The sequence below is a fragment of the Grampus griseus genome (genome assembly GCF_964374135.1).
Source record: "Grampus griseus genome assembly, chromosome: 20".
Taxonomy (NCBI): Eukaryota; Metazoa; Chordata; class Mammalia; order Artiodactyla; family Delphinidae; genus Grampus; species Grampus griseus.
Window position 1 is genome coordinate 31847002 of NC_139014.1, and position 15326 is coordinate 31862327.

Genomic DNA, 15326 nt, shown 5'->3' on the forward strand with positions numbered 1-15326 from the left:
GAGAGACAAGCAAAGACATTGCATCCTTGTAAAAAAGATGAAGGTCTGTAAGAGAAATATTCAGAGAACAATAGAGAACATTGGAAATTAAAAATATGTTATCAAAGTCTGAAAAAACCAAATAGAAAATAAAATTGGGGAAATCTGCAAGAAAGTGGAGCAAAGAGACATGAGGATGGAGAGTAGGAGGGGCGGGGGTGGAAAACCTAAAGGGCTAGTCCATGAGGTTCAGTATCTGAATAAGAGTTCTCATAGGAGAGAGCAGAGCAAAAGGAGGGGGAAGAAATAATTTAAAAAGTAATTTAAGAAAATACCCCATACTTGAAGGCTATAAGTTTCTGTATTGAAAGAGCTTGCCAAATGTGCAGCACAACAGACAAAAATAGAGCCACATGAAGGTACATAACAGTGAAGTTTTAGAATACTGAAGGTGGAAAGAAAACTTAAAACCTTCCAGGGTAGGAAAAAGTAGACTTCATGTAAAACTTCTGGAATCGGAATGGTATCAGACTTTTCAGCACTGAAAGCTTGAAGGCAATGAAGCAACACCTTCAAAATATGAAGGAACATTATTTCAGTTGGGAATACTATACTTATCTACTTCTATACTTATTTATCCTAAATAAATATTAAATAGAATAAATACATCTTAAGACACTTAATGTATCCAAAAATTAGCTCCCAAGTGTCCTGACAGGAAGCTACTAGAGGAAAGGCTCCCACCAATGGCAGACAAACCCCAGAAAAAGGAAGAGATGGTAAACAAAAAAGAAGAAATCCAGTATTGGAGAGTGGCAAGAAGAGTGCTCAACGTGGTGGTGAAAGGAGATCCTAGGGTGCCAGTAAGTAACAGACATAGAGGCATCCAGTAACCAGGCTAGATTGGAGCAGGTCAGAGGGCTCTATGAGAGGTTTCTTTAAGAAGATGCCATTTGAAACAATACTTATGTATCTGATTGTATTGAGAGAAAATTGAGAGAACTGGAGAATAGCTTGGGGATTAATTGGTTATAAGCACATGGAAAAATAAAAAAACACATAATAAAAGTTGATTATTATCTACAGAGGAAACAAGTTATCCAGGAAAGGAAAATAATCATAAAATTTATATGATCATTATAATGTTAGCAATAACTATTGATCTTATTAAATGACTATATTAGGAGAATGAGGGAGTAGGAATTACATATACGTAGAAGAGGGTGGAGGGATAAAAAAGAAATAATCATCTTCCTTAGTGAGATAATAACTATATATATATATTTAACATACAAATCATTTTAATGAAGGACCAATTCTACTTTGTATATTTTTTTAAAAATCAAGAATTAGCAATTATAAGCCTGTTATTTAGAGATATGGAGAAAATATCAAAATAATTGAGCCTCTAGGGAATAGAAAATGGAGGATGGGAGAAATTGTTTTTTCATTCATAATAAAGTTCTTCGTAGTGCTTTACTTATTTTAAGTAATTCAGTCCTCAGATGGCCGACAGGTTTATATAATTCTTATCTGCATTTTACAGGTGAGCAAAGCGAGGTATAGAGAAGCTGGCAACTTGCTTAAGGTCATGCAGATTTGTAAATGTCTAGCCTGTATTTGAACCCACATAATCTGCCTTCAGAGTGTAGTCACATATAACTTAAATAAAAATGAAAACTAAACTAAAAAAATTAGACTAAAAAAAAGAGAAAAATGAGAAATGCTACTACCAGTTGGGAAAGGGGCCCATGAAAATGTCCAGTATTTCAGGTCTCCTCCAGTTTGGGCACATGGTACAATACAGTTGTACTTTTGGAGCTCTTGTGGTTGGGTTGGGGCCATGTGACCAGTTTTATCAATGAATTTTGAGTGTAAATGATACAGTCTTGTCCACATGACACCTTCAAGAGTCTCTTTTCCTTTTCCCATGGGTGCTGAAATATATTTCCAGAAAGAGGATCATGACAAGACAGAAGGACAGCCAGCCCTCAGGCAACCGGTGGTAGACCTATAGCATGTGGGAGAAATAAATATTTGGGGGGGTCATGTGGATACTACAGCATGATATAGCCTATCTTGACTGATGCAAAGTCTAAACTCAGGTTTTCCTAAGAACCACTGTGGCTTCTATTCTGTCTCTGCTTAGTTCAGGGCTCTGGAGGAATGGTTAGTTTTCTGGACTCTGAATGAAGCAGATCTTTAGCTTTTAAGTGCTTGGAGCATAGAGAGCTTATGTTATTCATACTGGTATGTCTCGCACCTAACACATAGGAGACAGTGTTTCAATTAATGTTTGCCAGTTGAAAAATTGGATGATAATTGAAATTCACTCCTGTAGGGGACTGCTTTAGTGAACACAGTTGACTTCTTTATAATTCATTATGTATGTCAGGGCATCAACCCTGTGGACAATAAAGGCCACTCAACATCTCTGTTGAATTTCCATCCCAGTACTGAAGATGCGAATTAGCTGTGGCCAGGTTTTTAGCCAAAAATAGAGAAATTAATGTGGGTTTTGGTATCTCCCATGCAGGGCTTTGGTAGGAGAAGGGATGTTTTATTATTAGTTCTGCATTTAGAATATGCTGTGTATCTATTGAGTACTCCAGGCTCATTACAATGGAGTCAGTGATTATACTTTAATTCTAGGACATATAAAATGCTGAGGATGAGAGCATCTCATTCTTCATTTGGAAGAACAATGAAAAAAAATAAGCTAGAGTTTGTAAAGTGCCTACTCATGCCAGATGAGTTTAATACATTATCTAATTTAATTCTTGTAACAGTCCTGAAAGATACATATTATTATGGTTGTTTTTTTCTGATAGGGAAGCTACGGCTCAGATAAGTTAAATGCTTTTCTTAAGTACACACAGTAAGTGGGTGAACTGGGGTTTGAAGTAATTGTTTTTTCTAATTATAAAATTTGTAAACCACGTAGTATCAATATAGTTTATTTTAAATAACAATTTTGTAGTTTTCTGTATGCAGTACCTAATTATCCTTAATTTATCCTTTTAGATTTAGAGAGATTTATGTTGTATCATCTCGGAAGGTCATTTCTCTTGTCCTGGCATATTATAGGTCAGTGTTCCCCAAAGTTTGTGGCTTGGAACACTAATTCTGTAAAAAATGTTTTACAGTGGCCAGGTAAGTTTGGAAAATGCTTGCTTAACCAAATTCAAAATTTCTTTTTATTAGAGTCTTTAATATTTTAATGTCTATTTTACATTTCCAAGAGAGGGATATATAATGTAACAATATCCAAATATACTTGACTAGAGACCCTTTTCCAGCTGAGCATCTTATAGAACCACTCTTACGTGGAACACACTTTGAGTACTGTTTAAATATACATTTCAATATAAAAATATTCCTCCCTTTTGGGAAGTTCTACCTTATGCCTTACTTAAAGCTTTCTTGATACTGTGTGTATATTTACATCCCTGTGGGGTGAAAATAGGTACATGATAAAAGTTGGATGGAAACCATAGAAATAATTGGGCTGTCTAGACAATCATTTCTTGATTATTGGAATGTAATCCAGTAGTAATGGGGAGAACATCTAAATCCTCAGATAATATAAAAAATAATCCCTCATTCTCATGAGTAGTTTTAGCTTTCCCCCTCTGATAAAGACCAAACACAAAGTGGCTTATGAATTGCAGAGAATAATCTATCCAATTGCTTCATTATTTTAGCCTGCCATGCAGGAACTAATGGGCAGGGAAATGATGGAGAGGCAGAAGAAGAGAAAGGAGCCTAGATAACGCCTGTCTTGGTTAAATGGGCCCTGGATAACTGAGAACTGAGTGTACTTTGGTCGGTGTGGAATGTTGAAGGCCCTAGTCTGGGTAAAGTTTTCCTAGAGATCCGAGAATGAAATCCCACTTGGGTTTCCTTCTTAAGCCTCTTCCATGCATACTTACATCTCCTAATGAACCAACCACTCATTAGAACATTATTTTCTTGCAAACAGTTGCCCTCATTTCTAGCTATAGCCAACATTTCTGAAGGGCTCTGTTGTCATAACTATACAGCAACTGGGAACAACTTTTTGCTAATGCTAAGTATGATTTCTTTATACCTAGTCAAAACTCATTTAGCATTTCTTAGTCTCAACCATAGATTATTAACCTAGCTGGGCCTGCAGTGCCCTGAATCTAGAGAGTTAGAGATGTGATGGGTGAAGGAGCATGGAAAATGAAAACTTTATGGAAATTTAATTCTCCAAATAAAACTAAGTGCCTGCTCCACGAATCATTACACAGATCAGAAACCTGACCCTGTCCCATTTGAACAGCCCAAGTAGAAAATAATCTTTTTAAAGCTTCTCAGAGACTTTCTGGGTGTAGTTGGCTAGGTCTAGAGAACTTATGCTCTACTTCCTCTTGAGCAGTAGTATAGGGGAAGATTAAAATCCAGTGCCCTGTCCTGATGTAAGGGTGGGAGACAAAAACGAGGTGTGACAGGAAGACTGGCTTGGAGACAGAAAACCTACGTTGGTATCTTGATTCTGTCTCTTCTTGGCATTGTGACCTTGGTCAAGTCACTTAGCCTCAGTGATAATTGCCAAAATGAGGATGAAAAAGAGATATTGGATGTGAATTGTATGTAAATTTTATAATAAATGTACACAGAAGTTTAATATTATTGTTGCTGTTATAATTGGTTGTGCTTCCTCAGGGATGTTCACAGAATTTTTGTTGCAGGTGAAAAGTTTGAGCGTGAATATCCCAAAGACTCAGCACACTGAGAAGTTTTGTGAAGGTACAATTTAAAGGGAAGGGAACTAATGGCAGCTGCAGTTTTTCCTGTGCTTGTTTTCAAACTGTTCCTATGGAGTGAGGGTGCAAAAGAAAGAGGAAGGGAAGGAAGGGAGAGGGAAGTCTCTTCTGAAGGGTTAAAGTAAGATAGTGCTGTAAAGTGATTCCAGATGTACAAATATTAATATCTCTCTCCCTCCCTGATGAATGAGAAGGTATGACCCAGTTAGGAAACTGCTAAAATTACCGGCGCCACCGAGACCTCAGTCGATGGCCCAGCACAGATTTTTATCCTTACCCCGGCAACTATAATGCTGATGAAGGGCTCGGACCTGCTGCAGCAGACCTTCCAAAACTTCACTCTGTCCCTTGTGTCTAGGCGCTCTGTCGTCATAGTCTTTCCAGTCTATTGAACAAAAGAAACAAACAGAGTAAAATTTTCAAGTAGGCGAGGCCTCTTGCCTGCACTGCCTCGGGAGCTGAGTTTTGCTCATACTACCCACAGACTGTGTGGATGAGCACCCAGTACTTGCACAACTAGCAGGCATTACCAAGGGTTTGGAAGCTGCCATTTTTCAGGCCCTGTGCAAAACAGCAATTGTGGTTGGTTTCTCGAGTTGGGCAGTTTTAAGGCAAGAGAAAATGGTAATTGAAAGCCAAAAGAAAATAGAGAATTTGGGAGTCCAATTTCCCCTCCCCCAGCTCCTTACCCTCCTTTTCAGCGTCTGTGTCCTAATCAGTTCCCTGTCACCTCTCCACTCAGCACCCCAAGTCGCCACTGGATTTTCACAGTAGGAAAGAAAGGGGTGGGAATGTGCAGACTAGATGAAATCCACGGTCCCAATGCTTTTATTGTAGGTTTGACACTTTTGGCCAAATTGACATTTCTTTCCAAGGAAAGAGCCCATGTCAGATGCCAAGAAATGGAAATCTACATTTTGCTCTAATGAATGTCTGCTTTGGTTAGCTGGCACAGCAACTCCTGCACATACTCCGAGCCACCAACCACCCTGTCTGCTCAGTCTCTAAATATACAGTATTAGCTTACATGGCAAATTTAAATTGCAATACCCACTGAGATTTTTCTCCCCCTTCTATTTTCATTCCATTTGGCTATAATGATATCAAGAGTAATAACCCGTATGGGACTAATGTCAAGATTATAATTCTGCTGTCTCCAACTCTAGATTTTTTTTTCGGCAGGTCAGTCATTTCATAGTCCATCCCTATTCTCTTTCCCCTGGTTTTACTTTCTGGATCTTTCAAAAGCAACAACTTTAAGTGCTTCTTGGTTGAAATGCTTTCTCTAAAATTGCTAGACATTCTTTTCGAGAAAAGCCCGTTAGTTCACAAGTATATTTGAGGCTTAAATTCTAATCGAACAAGTTTCAAATTCCCTCCACCTAGAGTGATTTTAAAATATGGAGTCTCCCTTGTTTAGAAACTTAAGCAGATGCCATGACAGTTAAAGTTAGGTAAAAGCATTCCACATTGGTCCATCCAAGGCCGAGTAGGACAACATAGTTAGAAAGAATGCAGGTTCTGGAGTCAGATAAACCTGGGTTTGAGCCCTGGTTCTTCTGATTCCTAGCTCAGTGTCTGTAAAACAAATTACTTATACTGAGAGGGCCTCTACTCCGTAGTATGAAAAAGGAGTATAGTACCTATCTTGCAGGATTTTTGTGAGGATTAGATGAGAGGTACATTAGCTATCCAGTGCAATGTTATGTGGAAAGCCTTATGTAAATAATAACTTAAAAAGAAGGGAAGTCATTGTTGGAAAGTTAACTTCCTGAGTGGTGAGTATGGAAACATCATTTCTTAACCTTAGCAGATAATTCCCTTTGAAGAGGAAGGCCTCAGAGATTTTCTAATTCCTCCTCCTTCCCACCTTCCCCCATGTACCCTTCTTCATTTTACCTCTTAGAAGACTGAGGCCCAGAGATAACCATTCCAGTTCTAAATTTTTCAGCTTGGTGGTGATGGTGGCATAGCCAGGACTGTAACATAGTCTCACGACCCTCCGTATAGTGCTCATTTCCTTATACCATGGACATGTTTTTGTTTTTGTTTTCTTTTGAGAAGGAGGGTCAGAGTTTGGTTGGAGTCTGTGTGGTGTGGCTTAGTTGTGGTCAACTCTGGAGACAGGGAATTGGCATAGGTGCTTTCTGTGGACTCTGTTCTTTGTTGGCAGAAACTGTGACTTAATTTCTCTTTGCTTCAGGTTTTTTCTCTGTAAAGTGAGCTTTTGAGTCTCTTTTTAGGTTATTTGTGGTTTCAAAGAAATACTGTAAGTAAAGCACCATTCTGGGCACATTGGAGATGCTCATTAAATGTTGGTGAGGCACTGTGACTAGAAGCATGATGGTGTTCACGTAGGATGGGCTAGGAAAGATCTTTTACTGGGAAATTTGGAAATGTTTGAGGGAACGAACTCCAAGTGGCCCTTGGACTATCTATAGTTTCCCTGGTATCTGGACACAGTGAGAATAAACATTGCTCTCATGTATTCCCAGAGGCCGTTATGAGTTTGTTTCCTTAGTTGGATGAATGTATCTGAAGTACTCAGATAAGATGAGCAATGTTGTTGGCTTGAGTAAGACTCCTGGGGGACTGAATTACTATATGGCCCTGAACGTGCTAATACATTCTAATGAGTGTTAATACTGCCATCAGTGCAGGGGGAGATGAAGTGGACCTGGCTCTTTCAGCTGAGGCCTATTACATCAGAGGTGAGCTTGAGCTGATGACTTTATGGTACATTAGAAAATTGCTAATGCTAAATTGCAGCCCGAGTGAGCACTGGACATGATGCCAAGGTTTTTGGAAAGAATGAGTCTTTCTCATAGATGTTTGGAAGGTTCTGATGACTACATAAAATAGGAGACTTTAGGGATGAGGGAGAAAATTGAAAATATATTAAGAAATCAGGAGCCTGACAGGAATAAACTTAGTGTGGTAGGAAAAGAGCAGATCATGCCACATAATACTGTTCACTGTTCTGGTAACGAGACACTTGAATTGCAATGCAGTGCAGAGCTTACATTCACTGGTGATATCAGGGCTTTCCTGATCATAACTCAGACAAGCCTGTCTGGGTCCTTTTCTCTTATTATGTACCATACCATATAACATAAGTCTATAAAAACACATTCAGGCCTTTTGTAAAAATATTTTAAAAAGTTTTATAGCTTATTGGAACATATTACCAAATTTCCAATTATTCTGTCATGTTAGAATACATTGTCTTCTAGTAAATATCTGAATACTGATATATGTTACATCACAATGTCATAGTCTGTTTATAAATAGAACCAGAGTGTTTTTATATTGTTCTTTCCAAGTGACATGGCATGTCTGCAGTGACTGTAATGACATGTTTGGATTTCAGTTCTTTGCCAGATACCCCTACTAATCAAATGTGCTGTTTTAGAAAGTGTTGCCATTTGCTACGTTAATTACCAAGTAATAAGTAACTCTTCCCAGACCTGGACAACTGTTCTTTTCATTCTGGAGAGAGCTCTTCAAATGGGCTCTGAGGGAGAGTGTCTGACTAGAACTTGAAGTTTATAGAACTGGGACATCTGGTGTTTGTAAGTAAATACATCATACAGATCAGAATTTGCATGGGGTCTGCGTTTGGAGTGGGTTTCCCTCTGACCCACCTTCAGGTCTAATTTTTTTTTTTTTTTTTTTTTTTTTGCTGTTCTATCCCTTCTATCCCTCCATCTCCAAAAATACATACTCTTTTTACCCCCGTAGAATGAGATGGGTTCCCTAAGTATCTTAATCTTCCAATATTCCCCGTATGTGTTTCTGGTAAGTCTTCAGTAAGAAAGATGTCCAAGTAAGACTGGAATAGTTAAATCATCAAATGCTAGGGGACTTAGGAGTCTTAGAGATGCCTGGTATTTGTGGTCCAAGGCTCTGTATGGCCTGATTTAGCTAGCTGAATCCACCAGAGGCAGTAGTCAGGAACGGTTGGCTGGCTTTTAGTCTGATTGTCTGCCTGATAGCAGGGCATTAGCTATCACAGCAGAGTCTTGACTAGTTCAGACTTGAATCCTGGCTCAGCCATGTTACCAAAGTTGTGACCCCAGGCAAGGCAACACCCTCTCTGAATCCTAATTTCCTTATTAATAGAGGAGGAGGACAGCATAGTGGTTAAGAGCAAGGAACATGGGGTTTGGACCTGACTTCAGTGCTGGCTAATTTTCTGTTGTTGGGCTGTATGTATGCGTGTATGTACCTCAATATTAATAGTTCCCTCATCAGTAAAATAATAAAAATCACCTCAATCTTCATAACAAACCTTAACAGGTCTGTTATGAAGATTGAGTTAATCTGTGTAAAGTTCTTAGATTAACATGCAGCATATAATGAGTTTTATCAATGTTAGCTCTGCTGTTGATGGTGATACAGATGATAATATGATGCTTAGCCACAAGATGGGAACAATGACTGTTGTCAGGATTAAGTGAGACACTGAATGTGAAAGCCCATAACATACCACCTGATTCATGGTTTTTCCTGGGCAAAGGGTTATTATAATACTTGAAAAATACAAAAATATATAAAATAGGAAACTAAAGAGCCCATAATCTCATAACCCAAATATCTGCTGTTAAATTTTAATAGTTATATGCAGACACACCTACCTAATTATAGTCAAACTCACAGTTTAAATGTTATATGAAAAAAATTATGATGTTTGTTTACATAAAACTTATAAGAATTTCTTCTATACAATGGATCATTTCTTAAAACACCATTTTTAGGGGTTGCATTTTATTCTATAGTATGGATCTATATATATCATACTTTATTTAACCGCAGAGTTAATATTGGATATTTGTTCTCCCCACCACACGTGATATTTCACTATATCAATATATTGCTGCAGTGCACATATTTGTTCATGATTGTGTGTCTGCATCTGTTTCTTTAGGTTAGATTCTTAGATGTATAATTATAGGGAAAAAGAAACGAATGTTCTTATAGCAGCTGATATAATATGGTACATTGTGTTCCACAAAGGATGGAGCAGTTTGCACTTTCACAAGAAGTGTATGATACCATTTTAAATGATCCCATTAGTGAAGATTTTTAAAATAAAATATAATTCAGAACAATAGGTTCATTATGCAGAAAACTCTATCATGTAGTATGTCTGGAGATGTTCTTCTTGTTAATTAAATTTTCTGGTTAATAGAGAATTGCCAAATACACCAGACATAAATTATTAAGTTTAAGATAATTAGAAGGGGCTTTGCTGGGTTTTTCAGCCACCATAATAAATATTATAGATTTCTGTTTGTGGCAGAGTGTATCAGAGTGCCTGTTAATAAGAAAGCTTTTCTTCTGACAGAATGTAAGTAAGATTTGCTAGACTTTTGGTGAAGAAGGGGAGGTGCGGTCTAAAATGGACTGCATGTACTCTGGGCCAGCCAGTCCTACTGTGCCATTTCAGTACATCTCCACAAAAGCCCTGTGAAGGGTATGATCGGACCCATTCTACAGATGTTGAATTGAGACTCAGAGACTTTAAGTAAATTTTGAAAGTCACATAGCTAATAAAAGGTATAATGGGTATCAAATTCAGTCTTGCTGGTTCCAAATTCCCTCTTCTTTCATTCCACTGAGTTGCTTCCCAGGGGAACATTTCTGCAGAGGAATCATTCATTATGTGGCCAGATGCTACTCTGAGGACATCTTATTAGTCCCAAGCAGTGGGGAGAGGGAATGGCAATGGCATCCTGAGGATGGAATTGGAGTTGGAGTCTGGCCAGGCTTGAGAGAGTTCACAGCCACCACCTACTAGAAGGAGAGGCACATGCTGGTGTCGTGGTCTGAGCAGGTCCCCATCCTTTCATGTTATAAGCCGAGACTTGAACAAAATACTGTTGGCCCTGCAAAGTATCGAAATAGAGAGAATGATGGGTTGGGAATTTTATTTAGTCAGTTTTACCCTAGAAGCTTTATTCTGTGTCTGATGAACTTGTTCATCCCACTACCCATACTTTAACTTTCTAGCTTTTCTTGACTATTATGTTTTTACATGATAATAAACATATTTGGGGTGCCCTCTTAGTTTCTTTGTGCTTTCTTTTTTCAAAATTGGAATATCATAGTTGCTTTTCCTGACCTTCCCCAAACCATTATACACCAATTTTTAAGTCATAGTTCGGTAAGGTTTACCAAAACCTGCAGTTTCTCACCCTTACCTCTTTTTCCTTATTTTCTCCTCCCCAGTGGCAACTACTATCACCTTTTTCTAGCTGATCAACTTGCTTTACAAGATCAACAAGTTGTAATGAACATCTTTTCAGATTAATAATTAGAGATCTGCTTCATTCTTTTAGTAGTTGTATAGTACTTCACTTTGGGTAAACACAGTCATTTATTTAACCAATCCCTCATTAGTGGACATTTAGATTGTTTCCACATTTTATGCTAAATAAATAATGCTGCAATAAATATCCTTTACTCAGTTATTCAGACATTTTAAAAATTAGTTCTTTGATGCTACTTCAGTTTTAAAACCATTATTAAGACAATGGTTTATATGCTTTAATGTTTTATGACATTAAGAATTAAGGAGTTGTGGCTGTATGGAGGCTCCTCAAAAACATAATAGACCTGCTGCCATGTGATCCAGCAATTCCACTCCTGGGTATTTATCCAAAGAAAACAAAACACCAATTTGAAAAGATATATGCACCCCAGTGTTCATAGCAGCATAATTTACAATAACCAAGGTATGGAAGCAAACTAAGTGTCCATTAACAGATGAATGGATAAAGAAGATGTGATTACACACACACACACACACACACACACACAATGGATTATTACTTAGCCCTAAAAAAGAGTGAAATTTTGCCACTTGCAACAACATGGGTGGGCCTGGAGGGTTATTATGCTTAGTGAAATAAGTCAGACAAAGACAAATACTGTATGATATCACTTACATGTGGAGTCTGAAAAATAAAACAAACAAACTAGGGAATGTAACAAAAAAGAAACAGACTCAGGATGTAGAGAACAAACTAGTGGTGACCAGAGGGGAGGGGCAAGATAGTAGAAGAGAATTAAGAGGTACAAACTACCAGGTAAAAAATAAATAAGATACAAGGATATAATGTATAATACAGGGAATATAGCCAATATTTTCTAATAACTTTAAGTGGAGTATAATCTATAAAAATATTGGATTACTACATTCTACATCCAAAATTAATATAACATTATAAATAAACTATACTTCAATTTAAAAAAAAGAATTAAGGAGTTGTTTTTTGTTTGCTTATAATATTTTAAAATGTTTTATGCTTTTATATTTTTGCTTTGAGGAATTTTTTTTTTCTGATGAACCCAAAGGGGTATTTTAGGAGTCAGCGCTTGTTAAAGCATTGCTTGCAAAATTTGTAAAGTGGTGTTTGAAGTTAAAAAAAAATAGCAATCGTTGTAGAGCCTTTGCTAGGGATTTAATCGTATTGGCCCTACCATATCGTAAACTTGATTTTTATAACATTAAAAATGGGTTTCTAGGTACCTCAAGGATATGGGGATTCTCTGAAGTGTAAATCTACTTCTAGGCTTTTATGTGATTAGGATAGTGTCTGTGTTGCTCTCATTGGATGACCAACTGCAAAAACTTAATCCCTGTAAAAAATTAGTTCAAATATTAGAGAACCTCTCTATGGAGAGTTTTCCATTTTTATCACCATATCACTCTTTCTTTTAAGCAGCGGAAATTCCCTCGGGTTCTCTCTGCCCCTCTTCCATCATGTGAGCTATAGGGTTGGGAATCAGATGACAATAGCATCTGTAGGGGCCACCCATTCAGGGGTTTGTTTGTTCTGCTAATCCACGGTTTTGGCCCCTGGTGTATATGTGTAAGTAAGACTAAAAGTTAAGATTCTGTGCTGGTGACCCAACCACCAAGAATTCTATTAGAATAAGCTGGTTCAAACTTGAAGAGGTGCAACCTAACACAGATTTTTAATTCTGGGCTTCAGGATTACGCTTTACAGATAACTGTTTTAATTGACTAACCTTTTAGAAAAACAACAAGAAAATTCTCCTTCTACCTCTCACATATGAAGGTCCTAAGATATTAATTATTTGAATTGGATAAAAAGGTACAGGTTTAATTTAAGTTTACTTAAAATCTTTTTCAGTTGAAAAGATTTTGATGATCCAGTTTTGTTGCATTTAATTGTTTGAGGAAATATAGGGTTTGTTCCAGTCTGGACTGATCTGTTAGGTGTTTTTATTTTCTGCATTTCATATGCTTATATGGTTTATAGTTCTATAAATAATTAACACTTAAATTTAGATTGGTTAAACAAATAAGCACAGTCTTCCAGTTTTTCATTCACAGTTTAAATTGGTTCAGGTTACTGAGAAATGTAGTGCCACCACATATAGTTTCTTTTCTGTGAAAGCACATTTGGGCAGATTTTTTTTTTTTTTTTAATCAAGGGAAAAGGGTTTCTCTCAGGAAATTGTGTGACTCCAATTGATGACTGATCTCAACTGAGGCTGTAGGGATGAGGGTTAGATGAAGCTATTATTTTTACCATCAGACAGGGAGTCAGAATTGGATCTCATAGAGCCTTTGATCCCTCCCCAAAGATTAGCCTGCGATCCAGAAAGCAGCAGCTTTCAAGGCTTGCATGAGGCCAGTCTTTTTCTGATCTCTGTAGAACATGGCAGCTTACAAAGTGGTTCATGCTGTCTGCTCACTCCTTTGTGGGGTTCAGATTATGGGTACCAGACATAGCACGCTTAACGAGTGGCAGTTGTTGCCAGAGGACTGGGCGTTGGCTGTGGCTGGGATGTGTGAATATCCCAGCACAAGCATCAGGGGTAGGGGAATGGGAAGTCTAATGGTGTTTACCATTGTGAGTCCTGTGATTGTGCACCTCAGGGTCTGCAGGTTTTCCATGATGATTTCTCCAGCCAAAGGACAAAAGTCTTTAGACGTGCTCCATTCCACTGGATGGAAAGGGGAGGGGGGAAGAGGGGGAGGGAGAGAGGGAAAGAGAAAAAGAAAGAAAGAGAGAGAGAATAGTCATCTACCAAGAAGCATCATAGAAACTCTAGCATATAATCTCTCTCAAAAACAGTAAGTTTACCCTCCTTTCCCTGTATTGGCACATCTAACAATTCTCCTCGGCATAAGTCAGTTTCCAAGTTCACCATTATTTTTTAAAACAGAGGCGGGGAATAAAGTAATCATTCAACAGTGAATAATATACCTTAATGTGTATGTATGTATATATGTATATAGACACACGTGTGCAGGCACATTATATATAAAAGTTCATTGTATATAGAAGATGTTATTTACTTCATGTAAGAAGTGAAGGGCTCATTAGGATATTACCTTCTGTTTGTTCCCCACGTCTGGTTTCTGTTTCACCATTTTGCTGAGAGTGCTACTTCGAGCTCCCAGGGGCATTCTCATCCCAAATGAAGAAGCCTCCTTTCATTTCCTTCCACGTAATTTGACTCCTTTTCCTTCTGGAATCACCCTCTTCCTTTAGTGTGTCGTATGCTGCTCCCCTGGCTTTCATTCTCCTCCCTGATATTGCCTTCCAGGCTTTTTCATTAGGCTTCTTTTCAGCTGGAGAATTTGGGATTTGTGACTGATCTCTTTGGTGGTCCCCACACACCTGACGTCCCCAAAGTGGGTGTTCATTCACAGTTAAATCTTAACACCCAAATTGTAACACCCCATTTTACTGTGAGACACGCTCTTTCATAACATTTTCCTCTGGTTGAAAAAACCGTGATCAGGAGAGAGAAATTGTACATCATCAGTAAAAAGGGTCTTAAGTGACCGTTTACACATGGCAGGATTTGAGGCAATCCTAAATGAAGCAGGAGCTTCAGTCACATGGAAGACAAGGCCTGCATGTTCTAAACCTCATGATGACAAGCTATAGGCCTTAAGATTTAAATTATATTCTCTATGACGCTTAAATACTTCAAAATTAAGCCAAACCATCTCTAAATCCTGCTGTTCCCCTAGAGTCACACAATCCCTCTGTTCAGAGTTGCTGCCCCTGCCTCCTCTGCTTCTCTTCATTATGCTCCTGGGAATCTAGCTTGCTATCCTCACTCTCTTGAAATTGCTCTCCTAAAATTCCTAGTGCTTTGATCATCCACAACAGCCTCTTCTTGGGAAATCCTGCCACTTTGGCCTCCCCCCGTGTTTTGCAACCTTCTTTCCCCTTGGTTTCGGTTGCACCCTGTCTTCTGCTTCTTCTGCCTCCTGATTCCCTCTTTTCAGGCTCTCCCTTGTTCCTCCCTTTCTTTGTCCTTTGATGTGTTGTTCCTTGAGGGTTTGGCTCCTTTTTCATTCATGCTTGTCCCAGGTAGTGACCTTATCCACTTTTATGGCTCCAACAATGACTCTTAAAACTGTAATTCTAGGTTTAGCTTCTCTCTGGAGCTCTGACTTCTTTCTGTAAATTTCCACCTGAGTGTCCCCACTCCACTTGAGTGGAAGTACTCCATTAAGTACTTTTCCTTACCAAAATATGTTTCTCCTCTTTTTTTCTTAAT

At 38.2% G+C, this 15326-nt stretch overlaps 1 protein-coding gene across 1 annotated transcript in view; it reads right to left on the minus strand.

The window, feature by feature from the left end:
• The window catches only part of ANKFN1 (ankyrin repeat and fibronectin type III domain containing 1), a gene marked incomplete at its 3' end in the record, with an annotated part of 422952 nt that overhangs the window by 56640 nt on the left and 350986 nt on the right, over positions 1-15326 (minus strand). The window contains exons 8-10 of the mRNA XM_082679310.1: positions 13654-13751; positions 10567-10657; positions 5047-5154 (exon numbers count right to left, since the gene is read on the minus strand). Coding sequence (XP_082535436.1) covers positions 5047-5154; positions 10567-10657; positions 13654-13751 — 297 coding nt within the window. The remainder of the gene's footprint in view (positions 1-5046; positions 5155-10566; positions 10658-13653; positions 13752-15326) is intronic.